The sequence below is a fragment of the Ranitomeya variabilis genome, chromosome 8, assembly GCF_051348905.1.
Source record: "Ranitomeya variabilis isolate aRanVar5 chromosome 8, aRanVar5.hap1, whole genome shotgun sequence".
Taxonomy (NCBI): Eukaryota; Metazoa; Chordata; class Amphibia; order Anura; family Dendrobatidae; genus Ranitomeya; species Ranitomeya variabilis.
The window spans coordinates 206,083,053-206,105,731 of NC_135239.1; the positions used below are offsets into that span (position 1 = coordinate 206,083,053).

The window sequence follows — 22,679 nt, forward strand, 5'->3', positions numbered from 1 at the left end:
CGAACATGGATTTTCCACTGCGCAGTTATGTGTTGGGCATAAAGTTCAGTTTATTGGTAGCAAAAACATTATCTCCACACAGTGAGGAAAAAAATAGCAGCATACGATGACCTAAGGTAGGGATGTTAAATCCCCTGCGTGTCTTACAGCAGATATCAATGGAAAGGACAAAATCTGCAAGATTTGAGGATTTTATTTTTTTTTTTGCCACTGCGGATAATGCAGAGAAACGTGAGATAGAAGATGGATGGATATTTCTCCGATGATGTAGAATTTCATCTCTTACTTTGGAATTACCTTTTCCTTGCCGCCCACTCACACCTACAGAGCGGCACATTACTCACTGCACCGTCACCCTGCGCGGATTGTTATTCTCAGCACCAGTAACTGGCGGTCTGCTCGTCAGCGAATCCCCCCCAAATTAATTATGCTCCAATATGATGACCTTAAAGGGGAAACTCACATCATTATCGGATGAACTGCGCCATTCATTAAACTTAAAGCGTTAACTCATGCAGTGCTGCATCTCGTTAAACAATATGCATGGAGGTTATTAAAAATTCGGCATCGTTTGGTTTTTACAGGTTTTTGTTTTCCTGCACATTGGTGGCTGCAATTTGACAGTGAGCGAATTCTGAGGGGGAAAGTCGATGCCTATTTTATCCGTCTTTTTCTGAGCTCCTCGCTGCTGAATTATGACCAAAAGGGGATTTTTGGTACTCACCGTAAAATCTTTCTTGGAGCCTTCACTGGGGGACACAGGTAACCTAAAGAAATCACAGTTCATGAGGCCTATGGTTGGAAGTGAGCACAGAGGAACTCAAGAAAAAACAGGAAACAATCAGAGTGAGCTCACTGATTAATTCTCAGATAACTCGTTCTGCAGCCGACCGTGTTCAGGGATGTAAACAGCATGGAAAAGCAACAATGCTATTTTTTTCACAAAACCCAACTGCAACTTTTTTTTTTTTTTTCCACTAATTAAAAAAAAAATCCCTGGAGGTCTCCATATCATTTAATAAATCAGCAGAACAATTCCCATTTTTGTCCTGATACTTTGGTATTTTTAATGACTCCCCTCACACTTATGCATGCTGGGCTTGGCTGAGCGTGAATATGTGCTCAATGGGGAGAGAAGACCAAGTCGCTAATGCACACTGCCAACTTTTCAAAGAATTGGGCATGCTGGATTTCAACATGCCCAATCCTTCTTTCAAACGCAATAGTAGGAGAGTTGAAACAAGTTTATATCAAACAGTTAGGGCTCGCTTCCACTTGCGATTAATTGATTGAAAATCTGATTGCATTAGTACCAATTTAATCCTATGCTTGTGGCATTTTTTTTCTTGCTCTGATTGGATCACGACTGGACTGGTAAAAAAACAAAAAAAACACAAAAAAAAAACAGCATGCTGTGACTGCATGCCAAATTCGGATCGCACGCACCCATATAAGTTTATGGATGCATGTGAAACATTGCACTGCACTCAGATATCAGCCGAGTGCAGTACGATTCCCGCCGACGGCAGCAGCGATTGAGAAATGAAGTTCTCAGTCTCCTCCACACCTGTGCTCCAAATCTCACATGCAACATTATTGGAGGATAGAGCACTGACACTTGGGATCACGCTCGCAGCAGAGCTGCATCTGAGGGTCATCAGGATATAGGATACCATATGCTAGTGGTCCCTCGGCCTGTTGATGGGCTCATCTAATGTGTATCGGCATCTTAAAGGATAGGAGAACCAGCGAGGACAGTATTTTTTTTTTTTCATATACCGGTATGTATTTGGCTAAAAAAAAAATTGGGGGGCTACTGGGTTTCGTTACTAGGTCTATTACTCGCTGCAGAATGGGTTAACCGAGCCTCCTGCCATGGAGCTGGTTCTGACAAGTTTATAAGTCCCATCTTCCTTTTTCGGAGCTCCTCTCAGCTGACTTATGACCGTATGATATTTCAGCTGAACTTTGTTTTAATATATCAGCCGAGAGGATTTCAGAAGAAGGAAGATTAAGTATTAAACTCTCCAGAATAAGTTCACTGACGGATCCTTAGTTAACTCACAGCCAGGAATACACAGTGCGACACACACCGACTACTGAATACAAACGGTGCAACATTTTTATTTAAAGACCAATTGGTAATTTTTTATTTTATTTATTTTTTTAACCAAAAATACATCCAAGTAACAAATATAATGACATTTTCTTAGATGTATTTTTGCAAAGCTCCCATCATTTGTCTAGTGAGGCACAGACCAGGAATTATGGAGGTTGTATGGTCCTGGACGCACGTAGTAATGGCTGCCTCCAGTGCCCGGTGAGCAATGTAAGGATGGAAATAACCCATTACAGAAGCCGTGTGATAAGACAAAACATTTACTTCTGATAGAAAGATCTGTAGAAAATTAAATCTCTTCTCCCACCCTATAAAATCAAGGACTGGAAAACAATTCGTAGGCAGCGAGGAGCCGGGATGATATGTGCAGAAAGCGCGGCACAAGAATCGACACCATGTGGCAGATATTTAATACGTGCAGCTGTATACGTTTAGAGGTCGCTCTGCTCGGGTTACCCACCGTATGGATGCAAGGAAAGACCGTGCCCGAGTGTGGGGGAGGGGGCCGCAGCACTGTGGGGTAAAGGCTTAGTGCCAGGACAGGTACCGAATGGCTTACGGTTTGTCAACTGCAGGTCACCGATCCTTCTATACAATGGGAGAAGAGAGATAGTGTTCTGCGAAGTGCGACGCCAACGCCCGGAGTGAATAAGACGCAGGTCAGCACCGGATCGTTGCCTTATTGATCTACCAGATAAAAATAAATTGCCTGTAAATCATCATCTAATTCATCGCAGTCCATAAAAATCCGAGCAGCTCGTTACATTCACAGGGAGGATTTTTAAACAGTCGCATTTCAAGTTTTACTGCTTTCCACCGCGAATGGGGGAACTAAGGCAACTTGTTATTTATCAGTCCTTTTCTTAAAAGGTGGCAGCACCAAAGGTGCCAAGTAGCCGGCCGGTCTTCTATAGAGTCCGGAAATTCTCACAAGTTTGGTGCAAGCCAGTTTAGGAACTTCATGGCCACTTCGAATCCAAGGAAACACGCCTGAGGAGGAGAAGAGATGAGGGGATTAATTAGTCGCAGTGCTTCGGTCGGTATTCTCTGCTAAATGGCTATCTGGTTCTGGGAAAGCTGGGTGACGGCAGCCATGGCTGAATTTTAATTTTTTTTTCCCTTTTCAGGCCATTGATTAACATATCAGTCTACATGAGGCCCGCACCATATAGGATTTAAGAGATTAGTTCCAGCCATGGTCATACTGAGTAATCCAGGATTATAAGTGGTCCTTCGATTGGTCTGGAAATCTGTTGTGATTAAAATGCTTTCAATTAGATTACCGTAAATGATTGGACCTGCTCAAACTAGGAAGAAAAAAAATATATATATACAAACACATATTTATGTTTTTGGTTTGTTTGTTTGTTTTTTTTTTGGGGGGGGGGGGTTGTTTGTTTTCTTTTTCCTTTTTTTTTTTTTTTTTATATACATACGGTATGTACATAAAATATTGCTTAAAAAAAAAGTATTTACAATAAAAAAAAAATGAACATGAAAAAGTCGTATGGGACCAAAGTGGCAAGGAGAATATCTACAGTCTATGTCCATATAGCAAAAAATAAAAAAAATACTTTAAAAAAAATAAAAATAAAATAATGATAGCCCTGGGAAGGCAGGGAAGAAATAACAGAAAATAAAAGGGGCCCAAGAGGCCGTATGATCCAGACCATTACTTACAGCATTGGCAGGGAAGGCACGGAGCATGACCGGCGTGAAGCCTTTATACAGTGATCCTATTCCTTCCTCACGGATTAATTCACGCAGCACATCCCGGAATCCGTTGGGATATTTTCCGGCCGGGGCTGTGGGACAGATGCAGTAAATGTACAGGCAGGACACTTTGTACTGTAGCAACCAATCACGAAGCAGCTTTCATTTTTCCAGTGCAGTTTAAGAAATTAAAGCAGAGCTCTGATTGGTTGCTATGGGAAACCAAGCCAGTCTCACCATTACACATTTGGGCCTAACTGTTGAGAGCAACCAGCCAGAGCTAAGCTGGAAAAATTATTGGTTGCCAAGGGCAACATCAGACTTTGACAACAGGTTTTATATAATCAGGTCCTGCTGGTCACCGATCAAACAATAGTATAGCGGGTGCCTCAATGAGTGAACACCGGCACAAACGGCACCATATCCACCGATACAACGGGGAGCTTTATGAAAGGGTGTACAGAGACATTTTTGTTGCCCATAGCAACCAAACGCAGTGTTGCTATGGGAAACACAGACCATTTCATTTACATCCCTGTTTGTTGCCATATTGCCCATGTATGCAAATCTAGCCTTGTCACATGTGGGCGTGGTCCTTAATACAACACCCATAAAAAGTTAGGCTCACGCCCACTTGGCTAACAAGGCTACATTTGTATACACAGAAGTAGTGGCTATGGCGGCAGACAGCAATATAAATGGCCGCTCTCACCTTTTGGATAATTGATGGGTGTTAATGCTTCAGCCCAAGAATGGGACCCTGGAATGCCCCTCTGGGCTGGAGCGGCAGCCGCACCTCCATCCTCTACGGAATTACCGGTGATGGCTGCTGACAGCAGTTGGCTTTGCCGGCAGACCATAGACATTGAATAAAAAAAATAAAATGGTGCACATGAGCTTCACTTCAGAGCCCAGTTATCGGAAGGAGCGGTGGTCCCAGCCGTCGGACCCCCACCCATCTGCAACTGATCGCCAATCCGAGCCTTTAATGCTGGGAAGAAGCCATATAATGTATCACCATATTGCAATGCTGGGAGTTGTAGTGCAGCGCCAACCCCACCACAGTTTGCCCTGCACTGCACAGCTCCATGCTGCATATATACGAGTATGTTGCGGGTTTTTTTTTGGCTGCCGCTCCACTTCAGACCCATCACAAGTGCAGCCCCGTGGAGACTAATTCAATTCACAAGAGGCTCGGAAATTATTAGCACTTGAAGAGGTGGAAAAAGAGCGAAGAGAGGAAGAATAGAACGGGATTTACTGAAATACAAGTCTCCTATTAACACGCCGGCCTGCAGACCCTCACAGCAAAGCCAGCACCCACCTGTCTGGAAACGAGATTTTAGCACGTCTGGGGGAATTGCCACAGACCAGTTAAAGATTCCAGCCATTCCTCCGGCGAAAAGAATTCGAGGAACACTCAGCTCAGTGACACTGTCAGGGATGGGGGATGGAGAAAAGGGAAGAAAAAAAATAAAATATATATATATATATATATATATATATATATATAAAAAGGTAACTTACAGCAGGACTGCGGCTTCGCAGCAGTAATATGAGAGACTGCACTATGCATAGGATATGTTTACAGGGCCCTGGAATGGTGACCGTGGGCTACTAATGTGGCCACTGGACTAGGGTTCCGAGATATTATTTGATAAACTTTAGTCAATCTTTCCCAACTCCCCTATACTTATGAACCCTCCGCCGAGCCTAGCACTCGTGCCTTTTCAGACACTTCTGGCAATGGAGTATCCCTCCAAAAAAAAGGATCAGACATAATATGTTGGGAAAGAGTCAGGCGGCCCCCCATATACATCAGATGGTCACCCGCTGTGGCTAAAATCGTCCCCCTTTCATCTCTTGTGTATGGGGGCCATTCGTTAGATGCATTGTGGCTCATGACCAGTCTGGAATCACACAAGTGAGCAGTGAATACTATAAAGAGGCAGGATATCCCTACAATGGCCCGTGTCCATCCCGGCCTTCAAGAAATGTAAACCCCCGAGAACAAGCTGCGATCGGCGCTGGTTTAAGGTCCTTTCCGATGAGCCCATACAAACCGTATGGCGATCATTATTACGATCCTTGTCGGCAGCACATCCCCCGTTTCAACAGGACGAGGTGCTGCCGAGGATTTTAAAGGTTCACATTCAGGATCTCACTGCTCATCTGTTGGCAGTTTACGGGCGCTGATAATTGGAATGAGAGTTTTTATAAAAATGGGTTCGGGTCGATTACCAGCTCGTGTGAAAAATCTCTAAGGAAGGGGATGTTAGCTGTGGATTTGCCATACAGATCTGCAGCAGGACAATCGGCAGCACTTTCCCTTTGAAGTGATGGAAAATCATTAGGATTTATGGTTCAATCTCCGGGAACCTTACAGATACTGAGAATGAAGGAGACGTACCCCCCATTTTGCATGGCCTTCCCCCTCTTATCTCACACGATGTATCAGCTATCTTTCTAAGCTTGTCTGACCACTTAGCTGCACCTTATATCTTCTATAGGCAGTTAAGCGATATAGCAGAGCTGAATGTGTTTTCCAGTGTTCGTTATGATATCTCTCTGCGTTAATGTAACACGGAGCTGTAATGGCAGTCCTATGAAACCAGGGAACATCGTGTTATTATAATGATCTTCTGCATCAATAATTTTATTCCTTTTCCTCCCCCCCCAGTTACTAAATAAACATGACACAGGGATAAAGGAGGTTACGTACCATGATGGATCGTCTAATACTTGGCTGATTATAGGGATTTACTTACACCAATTATATCTGTGCACACAACAAACCCTTCCCACGTCGGGTTGAGGACTCGTCGGGCCGGATATTCTGGCTCAGCCGATCCGTTCACAGGAATAAGCTAAACTAAGTTATACTAATTCAGAAACCACAAACGCCAGTGTCCCAGAGACAGGAGACGAGGACCAAGGAGCGGCGACCTCGAGTGATGCCCAAAATGAAGGAGACGCTCTTCCGTGTCTAATCGGCCCCCTTAAGAAGTCAGGAGATCAAGCTTCTCTGAATTGAAGCGAGACAAACAGGAGCGAAGGGGCCTTCGTATTTCATGCACTGTGGGGACCCCCAGCAGCTACACCCCCACAGAGCATATATTTACTACCATTACTGGAAGAGGGGTGGCCCAAACCCTCTAATGTGCTTTATCTTTTAAACCTCGCTGACCATACATTGTCCTGGTGCAAGTCAATGAGATGACCCTGCTCTGCAGCGACTATGCCATTACCTGTGGCCCTCAGGTGTCAGGACTCTCTTCAACCATTCGTAGGTCATAAAGTACATTCCACTCGCCGGCACATCTACGGCACAAAGCGAACAATCATTAACCAACAGCAGACAATAGAAATCCCAGCACAAACATGGCTGCCTGTACATCGACCCCAGCTATAGCCACCCACCTTTCCTATAGCCCCGAGAGACAAGTCTGCCTAGCAGAGGATCGATAGATCCACTAATATTGTATCACACCCCAATGATACAGCTTTGCTCGTCAGAAGCTTGGGAAAGCTGGATGGCAACCATTATAGGACCAGTAATAGTGGCCACTCAGGTTTCCCCAGATGCAGCCAGTAAAGAAAATTTTTATTGGTGATATGCTGTCGCTTTGAACAGGTTTTACCCCAAATTGATTGTTATCCTCTGTACAGACCTTGCTGATAACTGGGACCCCCAACAACTCAGAGCAAGACGAGGTGGAGCGTGCGCCCCTCTGCTCCAGTCATTGTCTATACAATGGCCAGTTCAGATCTCTCCGGCAGTCCCACAGACAATGAATGGACTGGAGGGGTGCATGCAACACCTCCTAATCTGGATCGGTAGGGGTCCGTGAGGCCAGACCTCCAGTGATCAGCAAGTTATGCCTTATTCCTATGAAAGGGGATAAACCTCTTAATATTGGCAAGTGTCTGACCTGTGGTACCCCAACAATATTAGAGAATAAAATAGATGCAGCTCTTGCACTTTTCTCTGCACAGCGGCGCTCAGAGAAAGGAGCGCCGCTGCAATTCTGTGCCCATCGCGTTTTCGGAGCTACACTGAGCAGACATTAGCGCCGTCTCTCCTTTATTCTCAGGCGCAGTGTTGCTCCCAAAAGGATCTGACCCCGATCCAATCATCCTTGGCCATTATTTTACAAGATGGGAATATCCCTTTAAAAATTTCAGTACAATAGGTGCTAAGCGCTGGGGTGGATCACGGACCCCATTGTTAGAGGACCCCTTCATATCTCACGGATCGGCTCAGGCCCTGGAAAACTATAGATCAGCAGGAAGAGTACAATTAGCTACCAGGAAGCCGGCCTGACCTTGAATCAAGTCATTTACGTCCCGGATTTGCAGAATTGTGCAGCCGTGACTCTGATTAGGATGTGAGATTTAATCAGCGCAATTATCGCACATCGCTCCTGAATCTCATTATCTACAGAAAGGGGGCTGACATTCTAATGCCAAGGGCTGCGGCCAGGGTAACCGGGTGAGAAATGGTGATGGGTCCCCCTAAATCTACACTTTCTTCCCTGTTCTATCCCTGGCGTATGACATCTGCTTGGTATTGGCTCCCCCTAGTGTTACTTATGATATCTGCAGTGTGAGAGGCCCCATGCATCCTCCATCCTATATACCTCTCATGAGGGTCAGCACCGTCCCCTTGTATATTCCTCGGATTCCAGCCTCTCTGTAGATTTGCTTGGCGCAGTCCATGGGGCCGGCATATTTCATTTCTCCAGTGGCCGCCTGAATCTGGAAGACAAAAGCATATTTTCAGTGCATGGTCTCTTCATGAGCAGGGTTCGGACCTTCCTAATTGTCCAGTATATCAGGTGAGGTGGTCATCATCTTTATTCGCTCACATGATCAATGAAGCGACTCCTTACCTTCACGATTTTGATTTATAACCATAAAGCCGTTAGAGGATTAAATCAAACTTCTAAAAAGTTGTACAGAACTTAAAAAAAATAAATAAAAAAAACAACATGGCTACTTTCCCACAAAACAGCGCCACAACTTTCCACAGGTTGTGTGTGGTATTACATCTCAGTCCTATCCATTTTAATCCCTTAACGACCACCGATACGCCTTTTTACGGCAGAAGAGTTAAGGGTACTTATGCCTCAGCGCAGCTTTTTAACAGCGCTGAAAAAAATTATAAAATTTATACAACGCGATTTTCTAGATTTTATTTTTGATATTCTATCTCTCAATGTTAACATTAAGCTACCCTTAAAATTATGGATTGTTCATGTCTTTGTCAGTGGGCAAAATTACAAAATCAGCAAGGGATCAAATACTTATTTCCTTCACTGTATGCATGGCCCCCAGCAGAAAAGAACAAAAAAAACAAAACAATTCTTACCTACCTGTGCGCCCTCGCAGCGTCCTGTGCCAGCAGCTGTTTTATGCTTGTAAGCAGCACATGGCAGTGACGTCATGTGCTGCTTATAAGCTGGATAAGAGGACAGCTGCTGGAATATACACAGTTCTCCACGCCAGGACTGTGTGTGTGTGGAGCACAGTGAGTATTCAGTGCTCTTTAGCGAGCAGTATCAGCAACAGCCGCTGGGTTCCTGAAGCTTCCGGGCTTTCACGTGTGTCCCTACTAAAGAGAAGGAATATTCACTGCATTCCACGCCTAATGGGAGTAGAGAGCAGTGAATATTCATTGCCTTAAGTAGCCTGCACACTCCAACGCTGGGCAGCTGCCAACACTGTGCTCTCTATTAAAGAGAAATTAATATTCACTCCTTTCCATGCCCATGGGCGTGGAATGGAGTGAATATTCATTTATCTTTAGCAGTGGGACCAGGAGTTAGCCGCAGCAACCGGCTCCTGCCTCCTGTCACCCGTTGCTCTGCCGCTCCCCCACCACACCCAGATTAGGGACATCTGGACTATAAGACGCACCTCCCATTTTTGGAGGAAAAAGGTCTTATAGTCCAAAAAAATAAGGATAGATTTTTTTTTTCTTCTTTGATTTGTTTCGCCATAATTGCATTTTTCTGATTGAAAATGTGCCATTTGATTTGGATTTTTTTTTTTTTTTAAACTGCATTTACCTTACAGGTTAAAAACGTTAATGTTGGAGTGTTTTTGCATTGGAAAAAAAAGGGGAGAGAAACCTTGATTTTATTTTTTTTTTAAACTGCAAGTGGTTCAGTATAGCAGTATGTGGTAAAATAGTGACATTAACCCCTTACTGACCTCGGACGTACTATACCGTCCGAAGTCAGCTCCCCTGCTTTGATGCAGGGCTCCGCGGTGAGCCCGCATCAAAGCCGGGACATGTCAGCTGTTTTGAACAGCTGACATGTGCCCGCAATAGGCGCGGGCAGAATCGCGATGTGCCCGCGCCTATTAACTAGTTAAATGCCGCTGTCAATTACAGACAGCGGCATTTAACTACCGCATCCGGCCGGGCGGCCGGATATGACGTCATCGCCGACCCCCGTCACATGATCGGGGGTCGGCGATGCTTCTGAATGGTAACCATAGAGGTCCTTGAGACCTCTATGGTTACTGATCGCCGGTGGCTGTGAGCGCCCCCCTGTGGTCGGCGCTCATAGCACACCTGCAATTCTCCTACATAACAGCGATCTGATGATCGCTGTTATGTAGCAGAGCCGATCGGGCTGTGCCTGCTTCTAGTCTCCCATGGAGGCTATAGAAGCATGGCAAAAGTGAAAAAAAAAAGTTTTTAAAAATGTGAAAAAAATAAAAAAAACATAAAAGTTTAAATCACCCCCCTTTCGCCCCAATCAAAATAAATCAATAAAAAAAAAAAATCAAACCTACACATATTTGGTATCGCCGCGTTCAGAATCGCCCGATCTATCAATAAAAAAAAAGCATTAACCTGATCGCTAAATGGCGTAATGAGAAAAAAAATCGAAACGCCAGAAATACGTTTTTTTGGTCGCCGCGACATTGCATTAAAATGCAATAACGGGCGATCAAAAGAACGTATCTGCACCAAAATGCTATAATTAAAAACGCCAGCTCGGCACGCAAAAAATAAGCCCTCACCTGACCCCAGATCACGAAAAATGGAGACGCTACGAGTATCGGAAAATGGTGCGATTTTTTTTTTTTTTTTTTTTGCAAAGTTTGGAATTTTTTTTCACCACTTAGGTAAAACATAACCTAGACATGTGAGGTGTCTATGAACTCGTACTGACCTGGAGAATCATAATGGCAGGTCAGTTTTAGCATTTAGTGAACCTAGCAAAATAGGCAAGCAAAAAACAAGTGTGGGATTGCACTTTTTTTGCAATTTCACTGCACTTGGAATTTTTTTCCCGTTTTCTAGTACACCACATGGTAAAACCAATGATGTCATTCAAAAGTACAACTCGTCCCGCAAAAAATAAGCCCTCACATGGCCAAATTGACGGAAAAATAAAAAAGTTATGGCTCTGTGAAGGAGGGGAGTGAAAAACGAAAACGGAAAAACGAAAAATCCCAAGGTCATGAAGGGGTTAATGAGCAAAAAAAAATAAAGAAATAGAGACCATGGCGGCCTTCAATAGGCCTCTAGCTGCCATGTATACCTATTGGCACACAGAGATTGTGTGCGGGGTTTAGAGGGGGCAATATGCACCGGACGATAGCGAGGACCATGTGGCTACAGGAGCTCCTTTTTCTCAAAGAGCACAACGTCACCACCTGCTGCCCATAGGAAGGAACTGCAGGATGACAATTTTTTTTTTTTAAACTACATGTACCATAATGCACTGCGGTTACAATGTACTTCACTTCTTCCATACCTGTAATAGACATTTGATTCTCTCACCAGGTGCCATAATTGCTGTTGTAAAGACCCCGGATAACATGCCGGCTGCAAATAGCTGGGGATACCTAGAAACAAGAAAGATAGAGAGTTGTACAGCAAAGTAAAGACTGGCATCATGATCTGCAGAAGTCTGGGCTAGTACTGGGCAGAGTGGAGGGTGAATCTACATATACTATTAACACACGAGCACAGAGTATGGACACTGACAGCCGGGGACAGGTACCTTACACAGCAGGGCGAAGGTAGGGGTGTCAGGAACAAGCCCCTCCAGTATTCACAGCCTAGAAGAGCAGTAATTAAGAAAGAGGGGCAACCAGAGATCACGGCATTATGGTCACGCATGGTATAAAGGGACGCTAAAGCCAAGTTCTTCTGTGCAATTTACTGTTCTCTGTTATCAGCCATTTGAAATTAGGACAAGAGAAGCCCAGAAATATCTCTGCCCAATGACTACTACTTTATGTCGCATATCCAGATTCATCCACCTTGATAGGTCCCTTTAGCTGATCGTATCTCTGCCTGCTGTCAGTGAATGGAGCCCGATATATCCCACAGGTCAGGGGGTACTGCTGTGGTTTGTGATGGGGGAATTGGTCCACCGGGTAATGATAACGATCAGCCATAACATTAATAAAAGGTGACGCAAGCGACACTGAACCTGGTTACATTGACGTCAATGGGTGATAAGCGGTGGGGCGCGCAGAGCGTCATAACTGTGAAGCAAAGTCGTCAAGACCCGCAGAGCATCACAGCTATGATAGAAAGGAGTCAGCTTTGATAGAAAGAGGTCAGGACCCGCAGGGCATCGCAGTTATGACAGAATGGAGTCCGGACCCGCAGAGCATCATAGCTATGAAAGAAAGGAGTCAGAACCCGCAGAGTATCATAGCTATGATAGAAAGGAGTCAGGATTCGCGGAGCAATTTGGAAAAAAAAAAAAAACTGGAACAATAAAGGGCAAAAAGGTTCTTATCCGAGACACAGTGGGGAGACCAAAAGTAATGATACTCCCCTCTTACGGTTGTGTACTCACAACCACTGAAAAGCTCAAGGCTGCTGCAGACCCACGGGGCTTGGAAAAGGTAAAAAGGAATGGAAGGGTTAATCTCCGCTGCCAATATAGTAGAATGGAGGAGGAGAACAATATCCAAACTTCTTCATCAGCACAAACCACTATAGATTGTCCCGATGACAAAGTTTTGAACGTCGAAATGCGTCGCCTAAAAACCGCATTCCTGGATATTATTCTCCTCTTTCAAGATACACGGAGCATCACAGCTGTGATAGAAAGACAGCTACGGTAAAAAGGAATCATACTGCAGCGGTGATAGATAGGTCATAGAGCCATCTTCTACTTTCTTCACAGGTATTGTCTGAAGAGGTTCATCCGTCAAGGACAGAAAACCAACTGATTTGGGAGAGAGGTGCCGCAATATTAATAAGTTAGAACAGCTTTGGGCTTCCTGGATGGATGAACCAGGGATCCCGTTGAGAGAATTAGTGAGATATAGATTGGGCTTGATTTAATAATGCAGATTATGAGAGATATGATCCATGTTTATCCCATAAGCAATAATAATGACTGCACAGCTAGAAGCTCCAAAAGGAGAGGTTTTCTTTTTAGGCATTACAGTGGTGATGGTGACATGTTTTGTCCCTTTTTTTTTTGTTTGTAGAATGGGAATTTTTGTTTTTAATTTAAATTTGCTCTTTCCCTTTCCATGTCCCATTCCCCCCCCACCTTCCCAGTTGTTCTTAATTTTCTGTGTTTACCCGAAGACAGTAATATGTTTGTGTAAAAATTGTTGGAAAACTTAAATAAAGATATTAAAAAAAAAAAAACTTAATAGAAAAGTCTGTGTCTTACGTGAGAATTTCCTCCGGATGCTTCTGCTGCAGTTTCTTCCCAAGACCAAACCCGAGAAAGCAAACTGCATACATTGGGGTGACCCCAATGATGGGGGCCGCCATCCCCTTGTACAGACCCTTGATGCCCTGAAGCAAAGAAGGTAAGAAATGAGTCACTTCCCCAAACTACACAGAAGTCATCACTCCAGGATGGAGTAATCTCTCCTGGGATAAGGGGCTGTCAATGAATGTTTGCACCGCTTATCTCGAGCACTCTTTTCTGTTACCTGCGGACTTTTTCCTTTTTTAGTGGTGGGGAGAGAGACTGTAAGGGCAATCAAATGACGCTGCATGAATCAGTCACCAGCCAATATCTGTACAAGTACAGGTACAAAGTGCTACTGAGTGCGTGGAAGAGAGATCAGGGGATAAGTTAGTGAGCCAATAGGCCGGTCTAAACAAACGAGTTTTAGGGTATGTGTCCACGTGCAGGAAACGCTGCGTGTTTGACGCTGCGCAGAGCCGCAGCATCAAACACGCAGCGTCCAGATGTTACAGCATAGTGGAGGAGATTTTATCAAATCCCGTCTCCACTATGCGTGGTAACACGCACCCGGCGGCCCTGCGATTCTGGACATGCTGCACGTCTTTTTAGATCGCTGCACCGCCACTAGGTATAACACAGGGCCCTATGAGTGGGGTGCGATGATGCCGGATGTGTGCAATGAACACATCCGGCGTCACAGAATGGGGCGGGGCTTAGGGCAGAGCGGGTTTGCCGCTCCGTCCATACCGCCGGCCATCCTGAAGGTGGACACATACCCTTAAAGGCACACTTGAAACTGTGGGTATTGGGAATTAACAGAATTGCACGAGGTAGTGCATTACAGAAAACAGGTGCAGCACGAGAGAAGTCCTGGAGAGGGAAATGGGAGGTTCTGATTACAGAGGATGTTAGCCTTAGATCATTAGCAGAACGGAGGGCACGGGTAGGGTGGTAGACTGAGACAAGGGAGATGTGAGGTGGGGGCTGAACCGTGGAGCACTTTGTGGGTGAGAGTGATGAGTTTATATTTTACTCTGGAGTGGATGAGTAACCAGTGCAACGACTGGCACAGGGTAGAGGCATCGGTGTAATGGCTGGTGAGGAATATGATCCTGGCTGCAAAATTCAGGACAGATTGGAGCGGGGAGAGTTCAGTAAGAGGGAGGCAGATTAGTAGAGAGTTGCAATAGTCCAGGCAAGAATGAGTAAGAGCTCCAGTAAGATTTTGCAGAGTCAAAGGTAAGAAAAGGTAAAATTCTAGAGAGGTTTTTGAGGTGTAGATGAAAAGAGCGAGCGACTGATTGGATGGGGGGGGGGGGGGGGGGTGAAAAAGTTTTGAATAATATACTGGGAAGTAATGGTGGAACTACACACGGAAATGGCAATGTCGGGCATAGGTAGGTTAGAGGAGGGAGGAAACAAGGACTTCAGTTTTAGACAGAGGGAGGACATGATGTCAGAGACAGCGGTAAGACAATCCCTAGTATTTTGTAGTAATGCAGGCGGGATATCAGGAGATGATGTGTATAATTGATGTAATCAGCATAGAGATGATAATGAAAACCCGAATCTACTGATGCTTTGTTCAATAGGTGCAGGGTACAGGGAGAAGAGGAGGGGACCTAGGGCTGAACCCTTTATGTTCCAGATGGTACATGTGACCCCAGAATGGTGCAGTCTCTTCAGATATCTGCCTGGCAGAGCTGCCCATAGAGTTTACCACAGTTTAATCCTTAATCTCATTTGAACATGGAAATACGAGAAGCAATGGACTGAAACTAAACAGGAAAAGACACAGATTAGATGTTAGAAAAAAAAGAATTTGACAGTGATCTATGAGTGGAACAGGCGGCCACGAGAGGTGGCGAGTTCTCCTTCAATGGAAGTCTCCAAACAGAGGCTGGACAGACATCTGTCTGAGATGGCTTAGTGAATGCTGCAGTGAGCAGGGGGTTGGACCAGATGACCCAGGAGGTCCCTTCCAACTCAAACATTCTATGATATTGTCTGAATTTATGGTAAAAAAAAAGTAAACCGTTCTTGAGAATATTAACAGTTTTATTAACAACTTGTTACCTTGGAGACAGACCACCTCTGCTCTCTATAGCTTGGAAGCCCTGCGCTGAAGCAGGCCGAGAGCAGGAGGTAATGGCACACTCCACGATCCTGGATAGTTTCAAAGCTGCCCTTACAAGCTCAATAGGAAAGAGCTTGTAAGCACTGCTCATGTTCTGCTGTCTAACAACAGTGGTCAGTCTCCAAGGCAACGAGATGTAAACAAATAAAAAAAAAAAACAACACATTTCTCAAAAACACCTGAAAATTTTAATAAGAGGTAAATTACAAACTTGCGTGAGCTTGCATCTATCTATGAGGATGGGAATATTCGGTGAGCTTTTCTGCATAGAATATCACAATGCTTTTCTCTGACGCAATGATACCCGGCAATATCTTCCCATAATTCTGCAGTCTAGAAATGGAAGCAGTTACTGACAGAAACCACAGTGGGCTCCGGTTACTGATGCGGGACCCCAATATTTCCCCAGCTGGGGGCCGGCCATAGTTAACAGATGAGAATACCTCATTTACAATCGTCTTCTTAAAGCAGTCGAAGGTCCCCGAGTACAGAGGGGTCTGCCCCGGACCCGGCTTCACTTGTGTCTGAATCCGAACCTAAAACATAAAAAAAAAAAAAAAACACACAACACAAAACATATATAAGAATATTTACAAGTAACTAACATACTTTTTTTTTTTTTTTTTTGGGGGGGGGGGGGGGCGAGTTATAGCTTAATTTTGGCTATTTTGGGGCGCATCCACTCCAGGAACCTCACCTCACTTTCCTAAAACCCTGAATGGCTTTAGTGCCCGATTCTGCCCCATTTTCTTGCCCCATGAGAGCAGCCATACTAGTAGTTTCCCAGGAAAAGATAGAAACATTTTTTTTTTCCTAAACTTTGTTTCTGTTCCTTTTAATAAGTTTAGGAGAAGAATACAAATAACAAAGTGTCACCGATGCCCCAGGAGCCAACGTACAAGTCACACGATGCAGCAGAGCCGCCCTCTAGCCTGTAACCTCTTACCTAAAAACTTGTGAACGCCAGCGCCCCCTGCAGGTGGCTGTGCAGATGACACCTTCCTGCAAAACTGCTCTAAAAAAGTCGCACCAAAGTTGCACAAATGTTTTTTTTTTTAACCCGGCCTTAAGGGGATGATGAGCACAAAACGTTTTGGGGTTTTTTTTCCCACTGGTGGACAAAACTGACTTCATAAAGCTGCAATGATTTTATCGCTTTTTTTTTTTATTATTATTTTTCCTGCATTTTTTTTTGCAGGTTTGCGGCTGTGTGTACACCGAAGAGATATTTCTGCACTGAAACCCAAAGTATTGACAAGAAAAATACTTTTTTTTTTTTTTTTTTTTTATCTCCCATTCATTTGAATGGGTGAAAAAAAGCAATGAAAAAATTGATGATGCAGATATGAAAAAAAAAAAACCTGCTGTGATTGGTCAAATCTGCATGGGGAAAAAGCAGCAGCGTGTGCATGAGACTTCAGAAACCGCACTCACTGTGCTGGTAATGAAAAACGCCGCAGCTTTTACAAAGAAATAAAAAAGACGCAGAGTGTGACCAGGTCCGAGCCGCTCTCTCTCAGGCGTCTTCTGGGCATTCCTTACCCCATGTCCGTGGTTACGATGCTCCGGTGACTCCGGCAGCGCTCACCTTTATAGTGTCCAGCGGATGTCCAGCAAACACCAGGCACACTCCTCCGAAGCCCCCTGCAAAAAAGTTCTTCACGGGGCTGACGACTTGCTGCTTCTTCTCCGCCATGATGACCGCAGTCTCCGGCACCGGACAGTGACAGCCGCCTCCCGCACTCAGGACAAGGTTTACTCCCGCGACCTTCGCCCTAATTTCCCTTAAAGGAAACTGACCAATCACAACAGTTATCCCGACAGCTCCTAACCAATCAAATGTTACTATATCAACGACTTCCGCCCTCACTCGCCGACTGACAGGCCTCTCTACCAATCATCGAGTGACTTTTTAAACTTCCGCCCTTCCTTAGGCTTTCCGAAGGTGACGTCATCCAAAATAGAATGAGTGACAACTCAAAACACCTATCAACGGGCTGATTTTTTTTCATAAACCACGCCTTCTTAAAGGAAACGCACCCTGATTAATTAGCTGTGATCACTAGAGGTAAAACCGTCGCACATTTCCAGTCTCCGTTACTGACAGAAGCAATAACTGTTCATAACGTGAAGACAACGTGCGCCCCGAATCTGATGCTCTCAGCGCCGTGCAGACTCGTGCCTACACCTGGAACTTGATCACGTGCTGTGCTGCAATCTCTGTGTCGCCATGTTTGAAATGGGCAGAGTTATTTAAAGAGATATACACATCACAATGTAAAAGCAGTCATAGTATCTAAATGGGTAGTGAGCACTAAAAATAAAATTTTCAAAAAAGTACATTATCAGTAATGCAATGTATGTACACAGTGACTGCACCAGCAGAATAGTGAGTGCAGCTCTGGGGTATAATACAGGATGTAACTCAGGATCAGTAATGTAATGTATGTACACAGTGACTGCACCAGCAGAATAGTGAGTGCAGCTCTGGGGTATAATACAGGATGTAACTCAGGATCAGTAATCTAATGTATGTACACAGTGACTGCACCAGCAGAATAGTGAGTGCAGCTCTGGAGTATTATACAGGAGGTAACTCAGGATCAGTAATCTAATGTATGTACACAGTGACTGCACCAGCAGAATAGTGAGTGCAGCTCTGGGGTATAATACAGGAGGTAACTCAGGATCAGTAATGTAATGTATGTACACGGTGACTTCACCAGCAGAATAGTGAGTGCAGCTCTGGAGTATAATACAGGAGGTAACTCAGGATCAGTAATATAATGTATGTACACAGTGACTTCACCAGCAGAATAGTGAGTGCAGCTCTGGAGTATAATACAGGATGTAACTCAGGATCAGTAATGTAATGTATGTACACAGTGACTGCACCAGCAGAATACTGAGTGCAGCTCTGGAGTATAATACAGGATGTAACTCAGGATCAGTAATGTAATGTATGTACACAGTGACTGCACCAGCAGAATAGTGAGTGCAGCTCTGGAGTATAATACAGGAGGTAACTCAGGATCAGTAATATAATGTATGTACACAGTGACTGCACCAGCAGAATAGTGAGTGCAGCTCTGGGGTATAATACAGGATGTAACTCAGGATCAGTAATGTAATGTGTGTACATGGCGACTGCACCAGCAGAATAGTGAGTGCAGCTCTGGGGTATAATACAGGATGTAACTCAGGATCAGTAATGTAATGTATGTACACGGTGACTGCACCAGCAGAATAGTGAGTGCAGCTCTGGGGTATAATACAGGATGTAACTCAGGATCAGTAATGTAATGTATGTACACAGTGACTGCACCAGCAGAATAGTGAGTGCAGCTCTGGTGTATAATACAGGATGTAACTCAGGATCAGTAATGTAATGTATGTACACAGTGACTGCACCAGCAGAATAGTGAGTGCAGCTCTGGTGTATAATACAGGATGTAACTCAGGATCAGTAATGTAATTTATGTACACAGTGACTGCACCAGCAGAATAGTGAGTGCAGCTCTAGGGTATAATACAGGATGTAACTCAGGATCAGTAATGTAATGTATGTACACAGTGACTGCACCAGCAGAATAGTGAGTGCAGCTCTGCTTATCAGAACCTTCTCCTGCAGCTGCTTCCCCCCTTAGAGTTATTGATACATTGGTGATCTGACCCATTACTGCCATCATGTCATAATTCTGTTGTCTGGTGTCCCGGAACCAGGCGCTCCTTCCCTGACCGTAATGCTAGGGGCACCCTATCTCACACTGTTCCCCGAATTACTTCTGATAGTGAAGATATTGGAGCCACGTACCTTGCCTTAGCTCCTGAATCTGCCCAAAGTCTGCACCCTTCCCGCACCCAGGGGAGAGGAGCGTAGTAGTGTAATACAACACCGAGACTAACAAGGTAATACAAACAGGGATAAAGGAAAATAACAATCATACAAATATACTCACACAAACAACAGAGGTATGCATCGGGGAGTGGAGGATGAGGTTAAACCAAAGCAGGAGAAGAAAGGGAATTGTCACACACTCAGAACCTAGCAACAGTCACAGAAAAGTCCTCTAAATGCCTTCTTAAACAACAACGAACCACCATCTCCTAACCATGCAGTATAAGCTAGCTCTGGCAGAGTACTAGCCACGCCCCAGATTATATAGGAGATGAGAGTGTCATACAGTGAACAGCTGAGCCTTAATGCAGGAAAGCTTCCAGGAGCTCTCAACTGAGCAGATTAACCCCTCCACTGCTAAAAGAAACCTGCACTGTTCAATATGAAGGTGAAGCTCTTCTAATCAGTGCAGAAGTAGGAGAAATCAGATGCTGCACTCTTCTGGCTCCTCTCTGTCGTGCTAACCCCGTGACAGTATCGCCTTTCCACGAGGGACCCCTGGAACAGCAGATCCGGGTTTATCAGGGTGTGCCACATGAAAAACCGTATCAGCCTGGCTGCATGGATGTCAGATGCTGGTACCCGCATCCTGTCTTCAGGACCGCATCCCTTCCAGTGTACAAGATACTGCAGAAATGGGTGAGCTAAGGGCGAATCAACAATCTTTGCTATTTGAAATTCCAAATTTCCATCCACCATCACTGGAGATGATGGTACAGAGGAAGCAACATATTTTTTTTAGTTCAGATCGATGAAGCACATTATGAATCCTAAAGATGGGCAGCAAAGCAAGGAGGAATGCTACGGGATTGATGATGGCCACAATCTTATAAGGACTGATGAATCTGGGACCCAGTTTCCAAAAGGGAATCTTCAACTTAATGTTCCTTGAGGACAACCACACCAAGTCACTAACACACAGGTCTGGACCCACCAAACGTCTCCGATCAGCCACACTCTTATATTTGGACCCACCAAACGTCTCCGACCAGCCACACTCTTATATTTGGACCCACCAAACGTCTCCGACCAGCCACACTCTTATATTTGGACCCACCAAACGTCTCCGACCAGCCACACTCTTATATTTGGACCCACCAAACGTCTCCGATCAGCCACACTCTTATATTTGGACCCACCAAACGTCTTCGATCTGCCACACTCTTATATTTGGACCCACCAAACGTCTCCGACCAGCCACACTCTTATATTTGGACCCACCAAACGTCTCCGATCAGCCACACTCTTATATTTGGACCCACCAAACGTCTTCGATCTGCCACACTCTTATATTTGGACCCACCAAACGTATCCGACCAGCCACACTCTTATATTTGGACCCACCAAACGTCTCCGACCAGCCACAGTCTTATATTTGGACCCACCAAACGTCTCCGATCAGCCACACTCTTATATTTGGACCCACCAAACGTCTTCGATCTGCCACACTCTTATATTTGGACCCACCAAACGTCTTCGATCTGCCACACTCTTATATTTGGACCCACCAAACGTATCCGATCAGCCACACTCTTATATTTGGACCCACCAAACGTCTCCGATCAGCCACACTCTTATATTTGGACCCACCAAACGTCTCCGATCAGCCACACTCTTATATTTGGACCCACCAAACGTCTCCGATCAGCCACACTCTTATATTTGGACCCACCAAACGTCTTCGATCTGCCACACTCTTATATTTGGACCCACCAAACGTCTCCGATCAGCCACACTCTTATATTTGGACCCACCAAACGTATCCGATCAGCCACACTCTTATATTTGGACCCACTAAACATTTCTGATCAGCCACACTCTTATATTTGGACCCCATATTCCTCAAATTATCAAGATCCCTCTGCCTCACAGAGGTAATTGATGATGAAAACCGCTCCTCTTCAGGTATTCCAGAAAACAAATCCTATTAAATGAGCTGAACTGAGGATGAAATCCGTATGCCTCGAAAAATGAGAACTGACCAGTAGACTCATGACAAAGATTACCGTAGTTACCGCACATTCAGCTAGAGGTAAGTAGGTAACCCAATCCTCCTGATTCTCAGGCACAGAACACCTAAGATATGTCTCCAGATTCTGGTTGACCCATTCAGTTTGCCCATTAGACGGCGGGTGAAATGCTGAAGACAACGACAGTTGGATCCCCAGACGGGTGCCCTCCAAAACAAACTGCACCCTCTGGTCAGAAACAATATCAGTCGGGATCCCATGTAATTTTACTATCTCACGGATGAAAATTTGCTCCAAGGACTTGGCGTTCAGTATAGTGGGTAGCGCAATAAAATGTGACATCTTACTGAATCTGTCCACCACCACCAAACTTACTGTATTCCCTGCCGACACAGGTAGATCAGGGATAAAATTGTCTGCTAAATGAATCCAAGGTCTACTGGGTATCACCAATGGTTAGAGAGACAAGACAAGTATGAGAGGTCTTAGAATGCGCACAGACGCTGCAGGCGAAAACCAAAGAGAGAAAAAGCATGCCCATATAACAGGGAACACCCAAACTCATTAAACTTGCCAAAAGCTTTTTTATTTTGATTGCACAAAATGAACAAAGCACATAAGACACACTAACAATTAAAACATATAAAAACACAATGTGAAATACTCAATGGTCATGCCTTATAATAAAGTCCATGATCCAGCTGCCTGCTCAAACTCAAATTGCTGATATAAGCACCAGAACATGCATGTGAAAATCCCTCAATGACAATGAAACTGCATATATAATGACAAATCTTGTATATAATATTATGCATACCATAAACACATGCACGTTAATACACTAACCTAACTATTCACTGTACCATATAACCAATAAGGTGGGAAGGAACATGGTCAGTCCTGAACAAAACTTAAAGTTTAGTCTAGCCTGAGAAGTCCAGGCTAAGTAAATCTGTATGTTTCCAAGACCATGTGGTCCCTGTTCAGCAAGTAATGTTAATGGGACCCAGGCTATAATGGTATACAAAACCTGTTCCACCGCAGGCAAGGGAAAGAAGGCCAATACTCAGACCCCATGATTGGGGTGTGCACAAGTCCAATGGAGCGTCATTTGAGCTGAGAGCAGGTGCGGGTGAGAACCCCA

The 22,679-nt window shown here is 44.6% G+C and overlaps 1 protein-coding gene across 1 annotated transcript; it reads right to left on the minus strand.

Annotated features, from left to right (window-relative positions):
* Nucleotides 1–2,108: 2,108 nt before the first annotated feature.
* SLC25A20 (solute carrier family 25 member 20) lies at nucleotides 2,109–17,545 on the minus strand. Its single transcript, XM_077276509.1, has 9 exons — nucleotides 17,256–17,545; nucleotides 16,111–16,203; nucleotides 13,504–13,631; nucleotides 11,611–11,701; nucleotides 8,473–8,590; nucleotides 7,081–7,153; nucleotides 5,157–5,266; nucleotides 3,800–3,924; nucleotides 2,109–3,109 (listed from the first exon to the last, which is right to left on the minus strand). Exons 1-9 carry the CDS (start codon nucleotides 17,361–17,363, stop codon nucleotides 3,047–3,049), a joined length of 909 nt encoding a protein of 302 aa, XP_077132624.1. The 5' UTR covers nucleotides 17,364–17,545; the 3' UTR covers nucleotides 2,109–3,046.
* Between the last annotated feature and the right edge of the window lie 5,134 nt (nucleotides 17,546–22,679).